The 24232-nt window shown below is 48.8% G+C and overlaps 1 protein-coding gene across 1 annotated transcript in view; it reads left to right on the forward strand.

Annotated features, from left to right (window-relative positions):
• Positions 1 to 15824: 15824 nt before the first annotated feature.
• Positions 15825 to 24232, forward strand: part of LOC126537763 (uncharacterized) — a 28247-nt gene continuing 19839 nt past the window's right edge. The window contains exons 1-3 of the mRNA XM_050184851.3: positions 15825 to 17742; positions 20428 to 20668; positions 21124 to 21391. Of these exons, the coding sequence (XP_050040808.3) occupies positions 16643 to 17742; positions 20428 to 20668; positions 21124 to 21391 (1609 nt within the window). The 5' untranslated portion in view covers positions 15825 to 16642. The remainder of the gene's footprint in view (positions 17743 to 20427; positions 20669 to 21123; positions 21392 to 24232) is intronic.

A 24232-nucleotide genomic window follows, 5' to 3' on the forward strand; every position in this document is an offset into this window, starting at 1 on the left:
AAGATGATCTGTTTTCGACCGCCCTTCTCTGAAGCCACACTGATAGGGATCAAGTATATTGTTGAGTTCGAGGAAATGTATGAGTCTGCGATTAATCATTTTTTCAAAAAGCTTACAGAGGCAGCTTATAAGAGCTATCGGGCGATAGTTTGCCACCATGGATGGGTGTTTCCCCTTCTTCAAAACAGGGACCACAATCGCTTCTTTCCATGTGTGTGAAAGGTATCTGGCAGCCCAAATAGGGTTGAAAAGTGCGAGTAGTGTAACTTGTGTGTCAGTATGCAAGTTTCTGCATGACTGTCAAGCCCCGGTGCAGAGCTCTTGCATGTCTTCAAGGCAGCTCTCAACTCGACAGTACTGAAAGGCTGGTTATATTATTCATTCTGTCTGCATTTAGGCATGATTGGCTTACGTTCTTCTATTTCTTTGTGTTTAAGGAAGGACTGAGAATAGTGGATTGAGCTCGACACACGCACAAAGGGCACCCCAAGAATGTGTGCGCGTGAGTGCCATCACTCGAGAAAAGAGGAGGAAGAACGAACTGGGCTCGCGCTGTGAACCTAACCAGTCAGCGCTGCAACCGCTGTTGTAAATATAACCTGTAAATAGTTGCTCGTCTACTATTTTCAACTATTCACACGCCCTTGTTTTATTTAATGTAGAAAATGTAGCGATATTTTATTTAGGTAAGCCTTGCGTGCTGGATCGTGAGGGCTCACGCGAAGCCAGATTTTTTTTTTCGTAAGAAGACATCTGCGATGCCGAAATGTTCGCTGTACCTAGTCATCGTATCACAACTGCCAGCTTGTTGCCTTTCGCCCCTGAGCCTCAAGCAAAACAGAAGCGAGCCATTTATTTGCTGAGCTTCGCGTAACGCACTGGCTGAACACTCAAGATCAAGATTTTTAAATGTGTAGCACGCATGGTCAGGTGCTGTTCGCATACGGGACATTTATACAACGTCAGATAATATGTTCACGCAGGCGTACAAGGCTATGCGCCGTCATACTACGGGAAGAAAATCCGCGATTTATTGGCTGATGGAGCTTACAGGAAAGTCAGTCTAGAGTAGTGGAATATTCATTTGAAACCCGATGTTTATTCCCTGAAAGTGTTAAAAAATAATGGAGAAAATGAAAGACATCCTACACTTTGTTTTTCAATTTCTCTCCGAAACCTCAGCGCCTCTACCCCATTGTGGCGTAACAGATTTCCAGATTTGCACGAGTAATAGTCTTCCCTCATAAGCACAAAATATTTCAATGTATTTTCTCGTTAGGTCATTTTTTCCACAAGAAAAGTTGTCAACTTGCTAAGCTGAGTATATGGTTCCCGTAGAAACCAACGCGGTCGCTTGCCAATAACTAATGAACTATATAGAGCCGAGTTTGCGCTGTGAAAGGCTTGCACGTCATGGTGAGCAGGTGCGGTCGCCATTCGTCTGTGCTGTCTTGCTTACTATCATCCTCTTCACACCACGAGTTTTGCTACTTCAGAAGCGTTAACTTTCCACCACGTCAAATCGATACAACAGACGCGCAACAGGCTCCATATTGATTTTGACCACTTCATACGTTTTTTTGTTTTTGTTTTGTTTTGTTTTGCATAGACCGGCACACGAGCGTTTCTGCATTCAACCCTCGCCGGAATGCGGTATCCGCAGTGAGGAACTGGACATACGGCCTCGTGCGCAATAGTGCAGAACAGCCAATGGAGCACCGCGGCTGGTACCAAGGACACGCAGTTAACAGTAAGGACGCATTCTGTTATTGTGGACATGGGAATTTGCCATCGCTTAGGACACCCATATTACCAGAAATCATGGCACAAATACCACGCAGTTCTTAAGCATCAGTCCCCTCAGTGGTCAAGCGCATGCTATGACGGCCCACGCACTATTTTTCTACTAAACCTTGCTTACGCTTGGTGGAACAGAACAGCGTTTAACAAAAAATGCACTTTCAGGCAGATTTTCGACGAGAAATTACGAGCTGGTGCTAGTCGAGATTACTTTCTAAGTGAACACCCCTTGAGCATTGAGTATACAGCCTTAATTTCGCAACTACAACACTTGTCCTCAATGTAGTTTGTGAATCTGAATTGTAAAGCAGCGATGGACAGAATTTCGGGCATCCGCAAATGCAAACGCCACGTTGCTAAATATAGCCTTTTACTACAGCTGGTTGCCTCTCTGGCTATCGACCTGACGCGAATACTTCCCATAGACGTGAAGAAACATCGCCATGTGTATATGGTGGTGTTGAACACCTAGCACGCTTACCTATACAAACAGTAAAGCAGCCACAGAGACGCGTGTAGCATTACACTACAGCGCGTCTATTGGAAGCCGGGGACTAGAGATGGCACGAGTATTTACCAACAGAGCGTTAACCCTAACTGGAATGGCCTACAAACCGTTTGTGCCGCGGAACCAGACAAGACAAACCAACACAAACCACGTAAACGAACGCTGTTGTGCTCATGTCTGCCTTGTCTATTTGCGTATTTTTCAAAGATAATGTACCTGCTATAGCCCGTGAAAAATTCTTTCGGAATGGCTTGCTTTGTGTAGAGGTGAAAGGCTGCGCCGGAGAAACTTAGCAACGCTTATCAACAGCTCAGCGCTGTGTGACCTAGTCTATTCTTTCGTCCACGTGAAGCCTTGCGCTGGAAGTATCGTTAACCCCAGAAAGCCCAACGTGTCATTTTTGACACGCTTAATTTGAAGACTAAAGAAATTTGATTGAGTGCTGTAAAGCCAATGTACCGCCCATACTAGCGTTTTTGATGTTCTGGATAGAGCGTTCGATTGTGCGCACAATGGGAACGGGCACGGCTCTTACGCCAGCGAGGTTACAGATTTTATACACAAGAAAAGCTCAATTGCAGCTACGTCGACGGCTAACACAAATTGCTGTTCAACGTGCGCAATTTACAAAAGTGGAGCACGTGCTGACACCTTCCACCGCATGAGAGATTAGCCCATGGCTATCACACACGACGGAAAAGTACCCAAAAGTTTCCGACATCGAAACGGCCAGCAAATTTGCAGCAGTGGATAAGGCGAACCGGGTAACCAAAACACAGAAAACGCTTTTTGGACTCCCTCAAGGACTATCTCCAAGAATCACAGATGTTCCTGTAGTGCGTTTAACTAGACCCCTGCCACTAAACCCAGTGACCTCTTCCTCGCCAGGTTGTAACTGCCAAAAGGGGAGGCAGTTCGTACCTGAGTAAATAAAATAAAACATTTTCACCGACACCACGACTCTACGGCTAGCACCACCGATTTGATGAAGCGAGACACATTCCTTGCTACTTATAAGCTTTCACTGGCAGTGAAGAGAACGTGGGCGAATGGCGTTCACACGGCATTGTTTGTTGACGTATAACGAACGCATACCATGATTTTACAGAACCAAAGAATACCAACTCTTTGCGCTGCTCAAACTATAGGATAGCCATTGACGCACATCGAAGGGGCGTGACAAGAAGTTCGAAACATTGCTCGTACGGGAAACGAGCGTTTCGGCTTACTTGGAGGGCCGCAGGCTCAGCATCAATCCGTGCGCTCCGTTGTCGTCTGTCGCGGCAGCTCACTCCACGAACGGCGACAGTTGCCCAACAGGACGATAAGGACAGTGCGCTACTTTCTACTAAAGGCCGATCCACACGACGGACTAAGTCCGCGGGCCGCTCGGTCACGTGATGCGACGTCACGGCCCGCCGCGGTTCGGTCCGGCGCCGAGCACATCCACACGGCGGACCGCCATAGCAGACGGCAGAGCAGACCAACCAGCTACACTCTCTGCCAGAGTGTTATCATTGTTATCATACCGGCTCGAGTCCCACACAGCCGGGAACTGCTCAACGAGGGATAGAAAATAAAAAAACCTCCTCGTCACTCCAAAAGGACACGGTGTTTAAAAAATATATCTGCTGGACGCACGTGTAGGCGGAACGGCGGGCATGAAACGACTGCCTTGACTGGCTTTTGCTGAGCTGAAAACTAGATTGGATTTGGCTGAAGACACTCTGTTGCCGGACAACATTCGTTGCCTACGCCAAAATCGCTGCGGTTTGCATGCGGTCCGCCGCCAAAACTGAAGCGGGAAAAGCCTCGGCGATTTGTTGGACCGCGAGGGCCGCGGTCTTGCGCGTGCCAACGGTGGTACGCACGAACTGGTGACGTCTTATCACGTGATGCGCGGACCGCGGTCCAAGAGAGCAATTTGGTCCGTCGTGTGGATCGGCCTTTAAGCAATTGTTTACGAGTTTAAACCGTCGATAAAGCTACTATCCTTACCTTGTGTATCTGTCTACTAATTTGCTATCGCAATCAATGCTTCGCCTTTCCGACGAAACAGCGACTTTTCTTTATTTCCAAAATTATTTTTTCGCCTAAGCCCATTTAATTGGCTATGGCCGTTATAGTTAGTGACACAAGAAGGGGGATTTACCCTTTTTTTGGTAATTTATTTTTACTGTTTACTTACCCCACCAAAATGTATGTCTTCGGAGAGTTCCTTGTCCCAGAACTCTTCCCAGAGACAGTCAACTTCTGTGCCGTCCGACACGTTCAATATACCGCTCTTCTTAAAAGCAGTATACGCAAGATACTCCGGGATGTTCGCTGCAGGACGTCCGCTCGATTTGTTCTTTCTTATTGCCTTCTACTAAGTATTAATTTCCACGCCACGCTTATGTGTGCTCCCTATCCTCCGGTGTGCTTGCCCAAACGCCCACAATCCCCTTGCACAGTGTGGCTGCCCATTCCCGCTTCAACCGTCCGGTCGGTCTCACTTCAAGCTTTCATGATTAAAATTTGGGCCGAAATTGTGGTTTGGATCCACACATAATACGAGCCGGAAATTTCAGACGCTAACAACTGAAAAAACATACTCGTATTGGGTGCGGGCCCTTAAGATATTTATTCTGAGAATCCCCCGCTGGCTTCTATCCATCATTGCAGCGTCTCCTACACCATTGCTCTATTACCACTCCAATCAGGTCATCAGATTAACTGGTGCATACGACGACAACAACTTTGCCGGTTTACCTGGCTTGTGTATCGGTACTACTGTGGCAGTTTTTCCAAATCTCTGGGACAGTGGGACCGGCTCGCACTCTCAGCTTCGATTGTATTCAGTACTTCCCCTCCGATGGTTCCAAGATTACGAGGTACGTCCCACGTGGCTCTATCTAAACCAGGTGAGCTTCTTCTTTTTTCTTTTTTTTTTCCTGATGTACAAAAGGGCTGATTGGGTCTCAGACAGTTCGAATTCTGCATCTACAGTGGTATGACTGCGATTTAAGACTCCGTTCTATGAAGGCACATAATTCACCTCTCACTGCTTCTGTCGAATTTTTCGCTAAGACAATGGTACGCAACTGATGATTGCGAGCTACGGGTGACTGGAGTATGCGAATCAGCGGCCAGCTTTTGAAGTGAAAGTGTATGTTCTCAATGAGTCGCAGAACTCCCTCCGCCACTTACGTGGCAGATTGTCGTCTCCTGCGCGTACGCAAAAATATCTACCTGGCGTATCGAAGGTGATTATTCAGTGGTCAGAATACTTATTAGCACGTTTTCGTGCAGACATTAGGATGTGCAGACTGTTTGACCACAAATGCTCCGGTCTATACACCCGGTCGTTGAGACAGCCCGAATTACCTTTTATCACGGGCGTTTTACAGTGGTGTAGTTTCGGTATCGTCAAATGAATTCATTGCTTAACGTTATACAAAGAAGTATACAAAGCATGTTAGTGACGCCGAATAGCACGGTCCTGAATTAATCTTGATCACCCGCGCTTCCTTGAGGTGCACCTATTCTACCGTACACACAATCGTTCACGCATTCCGGAATTTGAAACCGCGAGCTTCTTGTTATCAACACAGAACACTATATCTACTGAGTCACTTCGCCGGGTACGTTGCCCTGTAGGCCGCCGTCGTAGTAGTCATTGAACCGTCACGCTGGTGATGAAATAAAAAAAAAATGTACAAGCGTGACAAGCAATTTCAGCCGGTGCAACAAGCCTGGGACCATTGCCTCCGCGGAGTGGCGCACTAAGAAACGAATGCCAGTACATCGCGAGGAAGCCGTCGCACTGCACGTGTACTCTGGTGCACAAGACCTTTAGATGTATGGAGCACGAACCGCAACCAAGCTATAGGAGAGACCAACGCGCACGTCTCTCACTCATGTCCTTCTCCCCATCCCACTCACCCGCCCCGTGGTTTCGCTTCTCTGCCGGCAGCCATCTGCCACAACCTTCCCTCAAGACCGCGCATGCCGAGTCTCACACGAATACGCTTCTTTATGTACTTCCACAAAAAGTGGACCAACACATAGGTAACGCAGATGTAAGAAAGTAGAAGAATACTTTGAATGCAGTGCGCTGCTTCAATTAGGACGGCTGCGTGCTTTATGCAGAATTATGAGCTGACATTACGTGCACTGCTCTTTTTGTCGGGATATATTGTTTTATTACACAAAAGGGAAGTGCGCCCTCAATACATTACCTAGCGTTTCAACATTATTGGCTATATATGCTGCCCAGTCGGCCAGATACGTATATACTTGCACTACACGTGGGGCAAGAAAGGCTTCACCTTAATCCCGCATTGATCAACATGTTGTGATAATCTCAATCTGGCGGCTCCAAAACTAACTTAAGCGGGGTAAGGTTAACTAAATGCTCACTCGATCGTTTTTGTTTATTATTCTAGGTTTACCTTTGTGTTTTGTATTTAAAGCAATGCCCTCACTTTAAGCATGAATCCGTACAGAGCACGACAATGCAGCAGCAGTACGGCGGAAGTGTGCGACAGCCCTCAGCAAAAACTCTTGCGACGAGCAGTCAAGATGCGCGATTGAAAACCGGCGATACGTAAGCGGGCATGGTCCACTATGCTGCCCGATAAGGCATTTTTCTGCACAAGCGGTAGAAATGTCGAGATGGTATTACTGTGCACATTCTTGTTCTTGTTCACTACGAAAGGTTGGTATTTCTGTCATGCTTATGAACACTCGCTTACAATGTCCCCGATTTCCCTGTGGCGCACGCTTCAGTGCTGAGCGTCCTCGTATGGGGGGTCACCACTGTACAGGAGGCGCTTCGGCCGCCCCCAGTTTGACAGTGAAGCAGAATTAGTGTGACCTCGTCCGGTAGGGAAGACACGAAAATGGCACGACATTTAGGCGATGACAGCTAGCGAATCTGTATCAACTTTTGCTTTCGCCAGATGCGTCCAGCCGAGCCCTATAAATAGCGCGTCATGCCATGCGCGAGGAGCATATGCAGTACTATATATGTGCTAGCACGCCGGACGCCGCAATGTCAGAAAGTAGACACAGGTGCCTCAAGATGAACGGAGAATTTGCTAATGCGAAAGTGCAGCGTGTGCTACTGAGAACTTTTCCCCCCGATTGCTATTCTGTGTGTTACGGCTTTGCCGTTGCATCGCGAAGTTTCAGCGCTAGTTCCTCGTGAGTTGCGTTGTTTCACATTATGCGCGACGCAGACGAACATCACCACAATGCAGTGAAAGGCGGCGCAAAGTTAGATATCTTTAGTGCCGACGATAAACGTCAACGTGGTCCCTACGTTTACAACTCGCAAGCGTCACCAGCATCTGTCCCGCGTTATCATTTCTTTTTCTTTAAAAGCAGATACGGGCACTGTTTATGTAACAAAGTAATTGAGACTGAGCCCGACGTCGCATCCTCGACATAAGCTAAGTTATAAGCACGTTCACACTTTTTCCTATATATTGCTGGGCTTCAAATTAGAGTAAGGGCTTAGCACCTGCGAGGTTCAGAATACCGAAGGGGGATGAGAAGAGATGTGAACATTATGCAAGTATGGCTGTTGCTGACAGCCTTGTTTTTAAAACCGACTGAGTAGTAACAATTTTACCAGGGTGGCGTACCTTTAATATTTGTTACGTTCTTATACAAACGTGTACAACCGCAAGATCAGCGATTTTTTTTCCTTCTTGCTTTAACGAATCAATATGTTTCAGTAGGTGCGCGCCTCTATATTTGAGATCATCGTCATCATTTCAAATTCACGTCGTGTGGTGTCACAAAAGAGGATATCGATCCAGCTGATTCGTTCGGGTAGCATCCACACGTCCATTATAGCATGTCTGCAGAGGTTCGTTCAAGCGTTCGGATGTATAACACTGCTAGTCGTGCCGACCATGATGTATGTTCATTCCTTCTTCGTTCGTTTCTTTCTTTCTTTCTTTCTTTCTTTCTTTCTTTCTTTCTTTTGAAGAACGCTTAGTTACATTTCTGTTCTCCGTTCTTGTTTTGAAACAAAATATTTGCTTCGTTATACTGCCCTTGCGTGTACATTTCATCACCTTCAGTGGGGCCAGTGCCCGTCGTGGATATGAGCCATGTTTGAGGCCGCAACGAAGTCCTCTCCGACATTGTGGGCACGTGCAATGTTTAGTCATGATCATCATCGTCATTGCGCCCGAAAGAACGTGCCCCTCCCTGGAGAACGAGGAAGAAATGGCGGACCTGCCTTGCTGCTCTAGGCTCTTCGTAAGTAAACTCCGATGGAACGCATGAATCGCCAACGAAATGTTACGTTTCGAAGATGCTCTATATTGTAGTTGTCCAACTTCATAGCTTTCTATTGTATCCCACGATACAGGTTCTCCTGAGCGCGCTCTTGGCCACAGCTGTGCCTATCCTGCAGCCGGCCCTCACGAAAGGAGGCTTCGAAGATGTGATGTAAGTTGTTTCTGAAGTCAAATGTAAGTGCGAAACGGTATTCTGGGATTTTACGTGATCAGGGTAACCACGTCATGATCGGGGCAAGAGGCTCGCTACTTCATTCCTTATCCGTGGAGTTGAGTACCCCAAACCTAACATACAAATTGTCATCATTTTCCGGTGACGGAAGAGAAAAACAAAGCGCATGTATTCGTTTAAGAGGAAATGTTAGAGGTATTTTCAAGCAGGCAATGCCATTCCGTAAGCACATACCTGGACACGCGTAGATACTTTTGTAACGGCTACGTTTGAACGCTTCAGCCTGATAATCAGATCGTGGTTCTGGCACGTGAAACCCCATCATTTCTCTGTTTTTTTTAACGCTATCATATCGAAAGCGCTCTTATTGTACCTTACTGTCTAGATAAGCATCTCTTATTTCGTAGATAAACTTTTATTAATTAAGATTCTGTTAGGTCTGGCTTGCGTGATATATTGTGATAAATGTGCAATAGGTTACTGCTTGGGAATTACTGAAACATAACAGAACGCTACTTAAAAACTGATTCCCGATCGTTATCTTCTCCTAACGCTGTAAACTATGCTTACTTTTCGCTAGCACCTCATTTTTTTAGGTCTGTCCGAACGACAATCTATTAGCGAAAGTGTCATTTCTTGAATATAGTTCAGACATGTGTATATTAAAACGTCATGCCAATACCAATAAATTTAGCACTCGGCCATAACTTTAAGACCTCCCTTAGTCCCAAGAACGTGAAACATCCCCGTGAATAAGACGTAGCTTGCGCTGTTGTATGTCATTGTTTGCTTAAAATTTAACAGACTAGTGGTGTTCACACGTGCGCCTTCCTGTCGTACACCTAGAAGAAAGGGGGTTAACCGTGGGGCCCGATTTTTATTAATCAAATCATAAGAAGCCAACAAACAATGTCACCAAAGACAACATAGGGCATATCACTTGTACTTACTGATTGAATTAATGGAAATGAAAGTGGATGAGGAAACAACTTGCCGCAGGTGGGGAACGATCCCACGTCTTCGCATTACGCTTGCGATGCTCTACCAGTTGGGCTACCACGGCGCCGTGTTGCCGTCCACTTTCCTGGATATTTATGTTTTACTGCTAAAACTAACCCTGGGAGTGTTAGCCAGGGTTACACGCCCAGGGTTAGTTCTAGCAGTAAAACATAAATGCCCAAGAAAGTGGATGGGAAAACGGAGCCATGGTACCTCATCTTGTAGTGCATCGCAAGCGTAATGCGAAGACGTGGGATCGTTCCCCACCTGAGGCAAGTTGTTTGCTCATGCACTTTCATTTCCATTTATTTATAACTTCTTTAATTTAATCAGTAAGTACAACTTATAGGCCCTATGTTGTCCTTGGTGTCATTGCTTGTTGGCTTCTTATAAGTGGTACACCTAGTAGCACGAACATTTCTCCGTGTAGCGGGCCTTCCAACAAGGGACCTCCCGCTTAACCGCACGCACATCTGATCGCTGCAAACTGAGCTAACACCTCGACTGCCGCGTTCTTGAAGTTGGATAACCCCTCGTGGTCAGAGTCAGCCACCTGCCGCCGATCGAGCATGCGCAGTTGGGTGGACGTTGTAGCGGTATAACGACAGCACTACGCTAAGGTACTACGTCCATCGGATAAGTTACAGCGCTTATTGTAGGTTTCGAATTACTAGTTACTTATGATGCGCAGCATCCATCCACCCATCTTCGCGTGCCGCAGTTCTCCGTTTAGATACGATGCTCCCGGCGTCGAGATCCCGGATGAACCTGTGACAAGGGAGAACGTGACGGCCACGACGACCGCCGACGGACAAGGTGGGGAGCTTCCTCCTCTCAACTTCATTCCTCCGCAAAATTACACGTATAAAAAAAATACGGGAGTTTTCTTTAGGAGAATAGCTTCACTGCTGAATAAAAAATCGAAGAAAAGAAGGTCAAGGATTCTAACTTTCGATGATTTTCAAGAAGGGAGTCAGTCAACCGTAGTCAGTTAACGATTCAGTTCAGTCGGCCCCTCCGTCTACATATCGTCAGTAAATATTACGCAAACGCCACAGACTCCAGTGCGGCACCTCGGGGTCTGGGCCTTCCGTGCGCCCGCGACGGCGACTGCATAGCGACGAGGGGCCTCACGTGCCAGGAGTGGCTGTGCGCATGCGCCCCCATCACGCCGGTTAGGGTCGAGGTCCGAGGAGTGGATACCTGCCTGTCAGGTACGTCCTTAGTCACTGACCAGGAGCGCGGCAATTTCTAGAAGCGCACGACACAGCAGCGTTTTCGGGGATAAGACAACGAATGCGGGAGCACTGAGGTTCAGTGTGCGCGCACCACCTTGTCCACTCGTCTCGAAGACCGTAAGCGCCACCTCATTATTAGCAGGGTGATTTCGTGCGTTTCCGACTTGTCATGCCATTTTCCGTCCAGCATGGCCAAACAGTCGCTGTAATGCCATTTTCCCGCTCGTAGATGATGAGGCGCTCTGCGAAATTCAGAGTACCAGCAAAATAAGCATCCAAGGTTGCGGAGAACAAACCGGTTCTCGCTTAAACTTTGTTTGGTCACCAAATTCCGGCTATTTGCTATATACAGTGACCGATTCTCGGATATTACACTTAGTTATACCTCCTAGAATTGGCGTTCTTGTGTATTTAAGTACTTAAGGTGTTCTTTCCACCATCGATTAGGTGAAATGCGTGCTTGATGAAACGGGTGAACGATGATGCTGCCCAAATTGTTTGGCAAACCGATGCCATGATGTTCCGAATAGGCAGAGTGACTTCTCGTTCTAGAGAAGCTGCGCCGTAGATACAAGACATCAGTGTAGAATACGCGTTGTTGGTGTGCACCTAGCACTTCTTTGCTTCGAGACCGTTCATTACATTTGATACTCTCATGTGAGTGCGCCTGCTCAAAGACATATATTTGCCTCGAAAACAAGGTTGAAGAGGCATAATGGGAGAACAAGGTTTCTTAAATGCGTATGTATGTGGTATCTGGATTAGTTGTAGCTAGTTTGTACACCATTTCTTTACGACAGTGTCACGGTAAGCATATGGTGTGTACAAGGCTCACGCGTTGAGATGACACAGAGATGACATTGAGAAGACATCTCTGGTTCACGGAGCACGTACTTCACGTAAATCTTGTGCGGCTGTGCGTGCAGCCAAGTCCCTGTACGAGTCGTGCCACTACCACCAGGAGTGCAGCTACCGGAGCGCCAACATGCGCTGCGTCGACTTCGTTTGCTACTGCCCGCAGCCCTTCGAGCTGCGAAGGAACGGCGAATGCCTCGAGTGTGAGTGAGCCGCAAAGCGTGCCGACATTGGCGTTGGAAGCCGGGAGAAGCAGGCTCTCCACTTCGACTTTCTCGCACTTTTGCTCAGGTTGTGATTGAAAGAATTAGGCGCACAAGCGGGCGATGGCAAAAATGCATGTAACGCACATAAGTATGTCCCCTTAAGTCCCAAGATGAAAATTTTTGGTCGATTTCGTTCAAACTTCTTTATTTGGCCCGTAAGCATAGAAGAAAACGGGTAAAAAATTATATCGTATGAAGCATGAAGAAAGCTTGCAAAATTTGACTGTGCCGAAACGGGCCGTGTGGCATTTAGCAGGTGTGGAAGTCCACAAAACGGTTTCTGTTCTGGAGGCAAAACAAAACACCACACTTGAGGCATTTCACTCTAGATTTACCTCCACACTGTGGATTTCAGCATCTCCTATGTGACCGAAGCTTTCAGTGTTCAGGGAAGTGTCCTGTCATTCTTACTTCACTTGCTCATCATCCTCCGTGTGCTCGTTGAAATGACGACCACAAAAAAAAATTAACTACATCCATAGTCACGGGAAATAGAACAAAATTAGTAAGTGCTTCCTAAATGTGTTACGCTGACAAAAATTGTGAAAACATACGAACCCTCTGCTTCTCCACTTTATTGGACCCCTTGTTCCAGGCGTCGTGTAATTTGCGGCATCTTAGCGCTGAGTCGTACTCCCTAAAGGGCTGCAGAAAATAGCGGCGCTCTCTCGTCGTTGCTGTCATCACTCTCAGCTTCTGTGTCACTGCAGTTGTCGGCATCACTGCGAATAAACTCGGGGTCCTCAGAATCTCAAAGATTGGCATCGCTCTCTTACAGGATGCCTTGTATTTCTTCGTCAGTCAGGTACTTCCCTGAAAGCGATAGCGTGGCCTTTAGAACCCACACTCCCCGATCGGGGACACGAAATTTGAGCTGCTATTAACCACAATTTATAACACCGATTTCGCATTAGAACTGATCTCAACTTATCAGACCTTTCAGTAGTGTTGTCACACATACTGGGTAACAAGAAACCGTGAGATCTTCGAGATAACTAACTACTGCTAGCTAACTAACTAACTACGAGATAACTACTCGCCGTGAGAACGAAAAAGTTGACCTTTGACTGGAGCCGCCATTTTCAAACCGACCGTGCGTCGCTGATGCTGGACATGATGCTGGACATGAGCCATCTCGTTGAGCTCAAGAAAACTAAGACTCGCTACGCGAGAAATTCAAATTGAAAGTAAAAAAAATGTTTGTTTCAGAATTAGCTGCGCTTGCTCGAACAAGTGGCTCCAAAGGACGTCGCGGGGACTGAAGAGTACTGCTGGAAAGAAGCGTTACAGCCGTAGTCCTCGTCAGCTTGCGCGCTGTAGTCTTTATTTCGTGGACAAGCAACCAGTCTGTGGAAACAAAGGGGCCTTCGCTGCGGAATGACAGCAAAACGGATATTACCCAGAACAGCAATCATCTGCCCGTGATTGCCGTTCGAGTACTTCCCACCAGCTTTGACTGCCGTTAAAATTAGTGGAGGAGCTACGAAGAGTTCTGTAGTTATTTGATGATCTCACACTCGTAGATTCTGCTGTTCGTTTTTATTTTGTATTCTAAATAAAACTGCCAAGTTCTGTATGTGTGTTTTTGTTTTTTTTTCATTTGTTTGTTTTCTTTGTTTTCAGCCAGACCCTCATCGGGCAAGACCTTCGCTTCGGTTGCACCAGCAACCATTTTACTCGTTATCACGTTGGGAATCGCAGTTGCCTTCATCTCTAGGAGGTATTCTATCTTGATCTGGTTTGTCTACTTGAAACAAACGCGCGATGCAATATTTTAGTAATGTACTCAAGGACCGTTATGATACGAAGAATACCGTAGAGTTTCCAACAAAAATTACTTTAGAGAACCCTGGAGGCGCGCAGTTCTACAGGAGCCGAGAGAGTCCAGGTTGAGCAATCATCGAAATTATGGGCACCATATACGCGTGGATTTGTCTAGACCTCCTGATTCTGGCTTCAAACGGCATTGCGACTTAGCAAATTGACCATTTTCAAAAATTATTGCATTACAAATGTGCAATAATTTGCGTGTGTATAGGCACTTCTTGCATCGCTGTGTTAATAAAACTGCGGTGTATTGGATATTTACAAAAACAAAGGTTAAACACTAATCTTACGATTGTATGTAACCAGAAACACGAATATAACACATGTACATGCACTATTACACGTTCCCGTTGTAGTTGAACAGTTCCCATACCACAGTTTCGCTCTAGTAATTTTCGCAGTGAACTCTACACAGAGTTCCGTTATCGATTTACGTTGTACAGAAGACGTGTACGAACTCTTCAAATTACGCAGGGATTGTAACTCGCAGTGTAAGAAACTGTATTTTGATACAAATATGGGGCGCTATAACGTAAAACTATTCCAATATGTTTTTATTCCAATCTCCTGACGTCAAATTTGCGTAACCGCCGACGCAAGCATCGGGTGGTTACCAGAAGGGTTGTCTGAACAGACCAATTAAACGTTCATAGGAGGTCACTTTTGTTTGCTTGAAAAACGAATAACATTGCCTACACTGAGCTGGTTGTCTTATCTAATTGGCTGACAAGAGGCGAGGAGCGCCCTCAAGTGGAGAGGGATTCAATGGGGCCGAGCCACTGCACTGAAAATTGATAACCGGATAGAGAGGGTGGTACCGGCGTCTGCGATTGGTGCGCTTTCTTTTGCTTAGTTGCGGTGGCTAGTCGAAAATAGCGGCGGCATGCAACGGAAGCTTAAGAATGACGCTAAAACGGATCATCAGCAAAGAAGAGCTGGCAGAACGAGGTCGTAAACGGGCCGAAAGCGCTCAAAAACGTTACACGGCCTCGCAAGAAGCTCTGGCAGGTGCGAGTAGCCAGTGCCTGAGCGATCGGCGGCAGCCATCTTTTATTCCTTTCGGAAGGGGGCAGCCCGCGGCTATTTGGAAGAAAACTCAGTTTTGTTCGGCATATTAATGCATCTTTATGGCGTACACGCCACTTTGACGCGTGAGTTTTTGCGGTTTTGTGACGTCGCGTGACAGGCAGGTGAGGTTGGTGCAGCCCGAAATCTTTTGACCTATAGCCGAGGGCTAATGGCGAAGAGGCGTCGAATCAGAAAGAACTATTTTTTTTTTGTTGTGTCAAATCATGCATAATCAGTGTGCACACGTCATATCAAATGGAAAGCTATCGCGGTTTTCGTGACGTCGCGTGACAGACAGGTGAAGTGAGGGTGGTCCAAAAACGTTTTTGACCAATCGCGGAGGGCTGATGGCAGAATTGGAATAGAAAAGTTTGTAATAGTTTTACGTTATAGCGCCCATGTTTGTCCTTGAAAGCATGCACGTACTCGCCAAAAAAAAATTTACTCCTTGCCTTTAATGAAAAGCTGCTCACATAAACACAACGCAGCGACATTCCAGTGATAATAATCTGAGCAATGCAAGCAATGAAAGATCATTGGCGCCAACATTTCTGTTTGTAATTAAGCCTCAATGTTGGTTAAAAACTGAAACCCAACCTCTCAGTCCGACTCTTTCAGTCGAATAATCGTATTTGTGCATTTAGGAACGAGGAAAAATCCAAACGGCATGCTTTCCTACGTGAACTTCGAAGACGAATACACTGACCTAGTACGAAGAACAATTACCTTTAACGTCACGTGGGCGGCAGCCTGCTTGAGTGGACACACGTACATCAAGGGTATCAAATTCGTCCAGACCCGAACTTAAGTCCAGCTGCAGCCAGAGTGTCCACTCGACCACTTGTCCACGCCGCTGGGCTGACGTGCAGCACGCTTGGGTGACACTTGATTTTCGATCGACACGCTTGCGGGCGCCGCCATGGTTGTAACCGTTGTCGTGACATTGTCGATCAGTGTGTGGTTCCCTTCCTTCCTGTTGAGCAAGCCATTCTACGACGCCGGTACGGACTTGCCTGGGTCCTTGCTTTTGTTACCTCAACAGATTAACCGTAACGAAAAAAAAAATGTCGCGATTTGAGCATTAACCGATCACTTAGAAGCGTTATTTATACCAATCTCCCTGCCCTACATATAATGTTTCCTTCAACAGTTTTAACGCGCTGCTATGCGCAATGATTTGCGTGTATCATGAGGGCCCATTCTGCGTGGCCATCTTACGATAGCGAGAAAACACAGCACCTGAAAAAGGCTATAATCGCAGCATACAGTAATTTCCGTATCTTCTATAATGGATTGACGTTTTCCTTCTCCTATTCTTTTGCCACCTTGTAAAGGCAAAGAAACAGAAGAACTGCTCGTACCACCGTCTGCCTATTTAAGTCCGGCGCTAGGCCGAGGTTTCTCCCAGCGATCTCCAGTTACCCTCGTGTTGCGACAGTTGACTCATCGAGATCAGCTAACCTTGCCCACCAGGTCACCTATCTTCTGCGTATGACGCTTCTTTCCTGCGCAGGCTGTTTCTTGGTGGCAAAGGGGAGGAAGCGGAACGCGATGCCGAGACGCCGTGGAACCAGAACCTTGACCGCCATGGCATTCGGCCGAAGAGTGCGACTATGTCTCGGCCACGATCGTTCGTGCCGTCGCCTTCCGTAAGGGGGCGACTGCGGGCCTTGTGGGAGAGCGGCGAGTGGAGCCGCTCGGAGGAGCCTCCCCTCCCCCGCATTATCCGCATACCGCCTGACCGCTGGCAGCAGACCTCTTCGAGCCCCCGTAAAGGGGGCTCTCCGGCGCCTTCGACGAGCGCCAACACCAGTGCGGCAACGCGGGCGTCTGGCAGTGACAAGACGTCACCCAGGGCTACCTTCGAGAAGTCGCCCCTGGTTCAGGGGCCGCCACTGCAGGAGCCGCCGCCGCTTTCCGCGGCATGGCTCGCGCAGAAGCTGCTCACTTCGAACTTACACAACGCCCAGGCCGATGACGACGATGGCATCGTTGTACGCGTCCAGCGGGAAGACAAGAAAGCGTCGCCGATGGCAACGTCGCAGTCGCAGCCTCCGCAAAAACTTAACCACCGCTCAGACGTAGGCGTCCTACGGGAAGATCAGAAAGTGTCGCCGACGGCTACGTCGCAGTCGAAGCCCCCGCAAGGACGTGACGAGCGGTCACTCCTCCCGCCCTCCGACAGCAGTTCCAAGACCCGCGCGACACTTCGAGAAGGCGAGGGTCCCGACGAAGGCGGCGGCGGCGGCAGCAGTTCGTCACTGCCCATCGAGTGGGACACGACATTGGCGAACCGTCGTGGAAATTCACTTGAGTGCAATTTGCCTGCGGCGTCGGCCACTGGCCGAGAGACCAGAGACAGCGATGAAACCGGAGATGACGTTCCCTTAGATATTACCCCATCGTTGCTGCCTTTTCACCCGTCCAGGGACGTCGAGAAGGCCTCTTCGCCGCCGCGGTACTCCCTGCAGCCTGCGTCCGTACCGATCCCCAAGAACGCCGACGACGCCACCCTCGCCGAGCGGAGCTGTGTCAGGTTGGGCTCGCTGAAGGCAGAGACGCGGTGGCTTTCGAAAAGCGCGGCGCCCCCCTTCTCACGAGCGCGCTGGGCATTGACCAGGCCACAGCAGCGGCAGAAGTCTGCACCTCCGTTAGGGGTATCGAACGCGTCTCCCGTGGCGCTGGGCGACCGCGATATCTCCGGGCAAAAGAGGTACGTCATGTATATGTGCGCGAACGTTCTTACACCGGCTACCGCCGACAAACGTGGTCGAAATCCGTAATTAAAAAGTAGACCGCGAGGAGACGCAAGTAAAAGAGGACAGGATGGAATGCACGGTGTAACTTGTCCGTTTTAATGCGGGCGCATTCTACAGGCCGGGCAGTGCTACAGCAGTGCTCCGCAGATTGGAGATGTATATCACCAACCGCGTGCATAGCGCACTCATCCGGGCTCACGCGTGTTTTATTCTCCGCGCGCCCCCGGCTGAGGAGTAGCACTGTCGGTTCGGACAGTGCTCAAGGCTGTTGTCGCCGGCGATCGGCAAAGCGCTTGTCCTGGATAAGTTCGTGGTTCAAGAGTTCTGTCGCTGATGCTCGGCCAAACAGAGGTACATACATGAATTGCATGTCCAAACCGAAGTGTAAGTGACGAGGAGGTTACCGAAGGATGCCGCCGAGCGACATCCTTGATCTCGAAGCGGCAAGATTGCGCCGCGATGACGAAGCCCAAGCGTTCGGAAGCGCCGAGAGTTGCAAAGCGTAGTCACGTAGAAAACGAGGCGACTCAAGAACGCCCGCCGAGTGTTAGTGTGTACAACACGGCGAATGAAATATGGCGTACACATCGCATGATGACTGTGTGTGTACCGGGGCGTGGCTCACGTGGCACATCAGCGGGCAATTAGCGCTACAATAGCTGCTCTCTCAATATGGAACTTAGAAATGAACCATAATCAATAGACAGGAGCTAAACACTGATCGGGACAAACAAAATCGAAAAAACATGGAAATGAGTGAATGCCGTGGACACATCAGTATTTAGGAACACCATCTATGCTTTCCCGTCTCCCCTATTCTATAGTACCGGGGTACAGTGCGAAGGTTAAACGAGGACACAGACAAGGCACGGATGACGGCTGTTCCACCCTGTTAGCAGCCCCCCTTCTTAAATGAGATTGCTATTTATTCGCTCTAGCCATTGCATTTACAACCTCCAACGCACGAGCTAAGTGCTGCGCCGCGAACTATATATATATATATAATTGCGGCAGCGAAAAAATCACGCTGGCTCCTTTTGTATAGCATAAAGGAATAAACACGACGTACGTGTTACGGGTGAAAGGAACTTCTCAAAAAAGGAACGTGATATATATATATATATATATATATATATATATATATATATATATATATATTGTGTGTTTGTATGTGCATGTGTGTGTGTGTGTGCTGCCAGATTTCGACAAGTGAGAAAGTGAATAACACATTAAAACTTATATTGACTGGTTTTACGTGTGAAAACCATGATATGATTATGGGGCACGTCGTAGTGGGGGACTCTAATTTGGACTACCTGGGGTTCTTTAACGTGCATTCAATGCACGGTACCACAGGTGTTTTTGCATTTTACCCCTGTCGAAATGCGACTGCCGCGGCCGGGATTTCATCCAGTGCCCTGCGGCTTAACAGTGCAACACAAACGACACTACGCCACCGCGGCGGCTATTACGTATACAAAAGTGTTTAGAACTGAACGCAACCTAATAACAATCCCAGACTGGTAGCGCCTAACGCATCCGTCGCATTGCGATTGGCATAGTCATGAAAAGTCCTTCAAAGTACTCAAGGGTTCCACCCTGGTAAGCCATAATGGTGGACAATCCTGCATTTAAATTACGTCTATAAAACATCTAATGTGCTCTCGAAAATACATGCGAGCTGGCGTTCTATCGGTATCGCAATTGAAGCCAGCCATACGGGAGCGCCATGTACAATAGAGGTCAATGAGCATTGTAAGGTCAAAGGGTGTTCTATCTTCTTTCTCTATTGCTAAATATCTGATGCACCTGTGAATCTTAAGAAAATTATTTCTTTATTGTGCGCTTTATTACCTCTGAGAAATAAACGTCTTCCCAGCATTGAAGAAAAACAAGATTTATTGTTTCTGCGTGAACGCCACTGCATTTAAAAACCTTGTTCTTCTGACAGAAAGCGTTCTTGTGTGTAATTTCAACAAGAACGTCTTCACACCTGGAGGAACTGGCACTCTTTTGACCCGTTTTAGTACGTTCTGACACTAGCCTCCACTATATTAGGCTCTGTACAATGGGAGAGGAAGTACATTCTTTAATACGCTGTTATGATGTTTTCTTCTTTTGACCGCAATGAGGTACTCAGACAAAAATCACTCTCAAGAAATGTACACGTCACACCACATTTTTAAATAACCTTCGGTCCGGCCGTCTGCCCGTCCATCTGTCCGTCCATCCTTCTATCAGTCCGTCCGTCTATCTGTCTGTCCATCTGTCCGTCCGTATATCTGTCTGTCTATCTGTCCGTCCGTCTATATGTCTGCATATCTGTCCGTCTATCTGTCCTTCCGTGCGTCTGTCCGTCTGTCTGTCTTTACTACGGAAACCTCAGATGACGGGGAGACTGAGCTGTAATCTTGCAGTCTAACCTACCAACTAGCCTAACCTCGTATGACTCTGCATTCTTCGTTCAGTCACGATCCTGCACCTTGCCACGGGATCTTTTTTGACAGAGATCGAATCAATATTGTGAGTGAAATTGTACCTGACTGAACGATATTGCAAACGTAATTGATTAATGTACGAAGTCACCTGCAGCTTCAGAGCCACCCCTCTAGCCGACGCTTTCGCTTCACCCTGTGCAGGAAGGTGCAGGGACAGATCCTCACACCCGATGTCAGCAACCAGCAAGGCCTGGGCACCCCCTTCGCGGACATCAACGAGGACACTCTCTCGGACACCGCGTCCGTTGCGCTCTCTTTCCTTTCGCCGACATCTTCGCCCAGCAGCGATGTGACGCTGCCCAGGCCGGACATCGACAGCGTCATGCTCAGGGCGGCGGACGCGGTAGAGATGGACGATGATGGCGTTGCCTCCAAAGATCTGGTCGGGCACCCTCACCGATTGGTTCTTTTTCGTAGGGAAGATTATAGCAGAAGGCATTTTCCTTTGCTTTCTTATCGACGATATATTTTATCTTAAGAAAAGAACATTATAAACAACTCTTTCTGTTCTCGGATTAGATAAGACTTACTAATTTGTTGTCCTTGGATGCATGGACAGTCGGACCGTCGTATGGGAAAACTTGCGCTGTCATCCAGGGTTTTTGTAGGGTCATTGCAATTTAAGCTCCTCGACATTTATCATTTTTGTCCCAGTGTTTTCATCATGTCACATGCATTTATTAACTGTCATCCATATGTTGATTCTAACCTACCTTATCTCCAATTTGGTTTAATTTTCTTTTACATTTATTCGTATTTTATTTCGAAAGACCCGGTTCGGGTCCAATTCCCCTTAGTGGGTACGTACCACTAATTCCAAGGATCTACATCTGCAAGGCGGGAGACGCTCGACTGGTGGAGGCGTTCGTGGCCTCGGCGCTGGAAGACGCATCCTTGAGCGACGGGGCACCGCCCCCTCTGCCACTGAGTGGTGCGGAACGGGCGGCTCACGAGGAAGCGCGCGTCGCCATGATGGTCGAGGCACGGCGTGTTCGCGCCACCCCATCAAGACCTGGATCGTCAGCGCGCCGGTGGAAAGTTAACCCTTCGTCGCAGACTTCCCTGAAGCGACAGTTCCCGATTGCTGCTCGGAAAGGTCGAAATGGTTTGTAGCCAATTCATTTTCCTGCTCTAGTAACAGCGTCTATAGCAGCTCGAGCTTTGTGTGTTAGTCGTTGCGGCGTGACCACATGTATTAAAGCGAACAGCTTTCTTCGGGGCTTTCAGCTGTTTTCGTGGTTGGTGACAGGGCTTTCCCTCTTAGTGCAACGGGTACGTGCTCTTGCACGGCCGAGTTGCGAGTCGCGTTCTTGACCGAACTACACTATAGCTCTTTGAGAGGTACATACGTCCTCTCGCACGAGAGCTTTGGGGCGTGTTAGGTTCTATATATGCCTTTTACTCTGCCGCCTGGTTTGGCGTCAAGGTTGAGGAATGCGTTCATCACCGAAGTCCGCTACGCGTCTCTTGTAAAGATGCGCTTTTTCGTCTTTCTGGCTTACCACAGCTTCACTTAGACTGACTATCGCAGTGCGAGGGTGTCCAATTGTTTAAAAGCGAATGGCCGAATGAGTGTAATCTTTCGACGCGGTCGAAAAGATTTCCACTGCGCACCACCCACAAACAAACGGACTGACGGAGCGCCTCTATCGCACGTTGACAGAAATGCTGTCCATGGGCGTTTCTGACGACCAGTGATTGGGACGGCACGTTACCCTTCGTTACCTCCGCCTATAATTCGTACAATCACGAGACCGCTGGCTTTTCACCCTTAGCTTCTGTTCGACCGCCACCCTTCTTTGCCCTTTGACACACTGCTTCCTTCCTCGACGAACATTCCCACCGAATATGCGCAAGACTCTTAGCCCGGGCTCACACGGCCTGCAAGATTTCCGGCTCCCGGCTCACGAAGTATCAGGCCGCGCTGAAGATTCAGTACGACAACCAACATTGGGATGTCCGATTTTCTCATGGCTCCGTTGTCCTTCTATGGATACCATGCCGCCGCGTCGGCTTGTCTGAAAAGCTGCTACCGCGCTACACAGGGCCCTACACGATATTGCGTCAGGTCGGCAATGTGAACTACGAGGTCGCTCCGCTGGACTTGCGTGTCCCCACGGACGTTGTGCATGTGTCCCGGCTGGAGCCTTATTTTGCCGCGAGTTCACCTCCCTTATAGTTAGCGCTAGTTATAGTTATAGTATAGCTAGTTATAGTTATAGATTGGGTGAGGGAACAAACAGGAGTTAATGATGTCTTAGTTGAAACCAAGAAAAAGAAATGGGCATGGGCAGGACACGTAATGAGGAGGCAAGATAACCGGTCATTAAGAGTTACGGAATGGATTCCAAGGGAAGGGAAGAGTAGCAAAGGGCGGCAGAAATTTAGGTGGGCGGATGAGATTAAGAAGTTTGCAGGGACGACATGGCCACAATTAGTACATAACTGGAGTGGTTGGAGAAGTATGGGAGAAGCCTTTGCCCTGCAGTGGGCATAACCAGGATGATGATGATGATGATGATGATGATGATGATGATGATGATGATGATGATGAAGGTGAGTAAAGGAGTCTCGCTGTGAGAAGCGTGAGGTGGTGGTATTGAGAGTTCGCATAAGCCCGTGAAGACTTGCATGAAAATGGGCGTTCGGGGAGGCTGCGTGCGTCGCTGAGTGACCACAAGGGTACCTCAAATTTACTTCTGCGATGGGAGAAATGTATGAACCGGTGCAATACCGGCCCGACCCGCCACGGAGGTGAAGCAGGCGTTAAGCCCTCCCCATACGTGGGCCGATCCCGAAGATAGTGCAGTGCCGGGCCGACCGCGGCGTAGGTGAAGCAGGCGTTAAGCACTCCCCATGCGTGGACCGATCCCGAAGATAGTGCAATGCCGGGCCGACGCGCAGCGGAGGTGAAGCAGGGGTTAAGCACTCCCCATGCGTGGGCTGATCCCGAAGATAGTGAAATGCCGGCCCGACACGCGGCAGAGGTGAAGCAGGCGTTAAGCAGTATCCATCCGTGGGCCGATCCCGAAGATAGTACAATGCCGGGCCGTCCCGCGGCGGAGATGAAGCAGGCGTTAAGCACTCCCCATACGTGGACCCATCCCGAAGCTAGTGCAATACCGGGCCCGATCCGCGGCGGAGGTGAAGCAGGCGTTAAGCACTCCCCATACGAGGGCCCATCCCGAAGCTAGTGCAATACCGGGCCCGATCCGCGGCGGAGGTGAAGCAGGCGTTAAGCACTCCCCATACGTGGACCCATCCCGAAGCTAGTGCAATACCGGGCCCGATCCGCGGCGGAGGTGAAGCAGGCGTTAAGCACTCCCCATACGTGGGCCCATCCCGAAGCTAGTGCAATACCGGGCCCGATCCGCGGCGGAGATGAAGCAGGCGTTAAGCACTCCCCATACGTGGACCCATCCCGAAGCTAGTGCAATACCGGGCCCGATCCGCGGCGGAGGTGAAGCAGGCGTTAAGCACTCCCCATACGTGGGCCCATCCCGAAGCTAGTGCAATACCGGGCCCGATCCGCGGCGGAGGTGAAGCAGGCGTTAAGCACTCCCCATACGTGGACCCATCCCGAAGCTAGTGCAATACCGGGCCCGATCCGCGGCGGAGGTGAAGCAGGCGTTAAGCACTCCCCATACGTGGGCCCATCCCGAAGCTAGTGCAATACCGGGCCCGATCCGCGGCGGAGGTGAAGCAGGCGTTAAGCACTCCCCATACGTGGGCCCATCCCGAAGCTAGTGCAATACCGGGCCCGATCCGCGGCGGAGGTGAAGCAGGCGTTAAGCACTCCCCATACGTGGGCCCATCCCGAAGCTAGTGCAATACCGGGCCCGATCCGCGCCGGAGGTGAAGCAGGCGTTAAGCACTCCCCATACGTGGGCCCATCCCGAAGCTAGTGCAATACCGGGCCCGATCCGCGGCGGAGGTGAAGCAGGCG

Source organism: Dermacentor andersoni, chromosome 4, assembly GCF_023375885.2.
Source record: "Dermacentor andersoni chromosome 4, qqDerAnde1_hic_scaffold, whole genome shotgun sequence".
NCBI lineage: Eukaryota > Metazoa > Arthropoda > Arachnida > Ixodida > Ixodidae > Dermacentor > Dermacentor andersoni.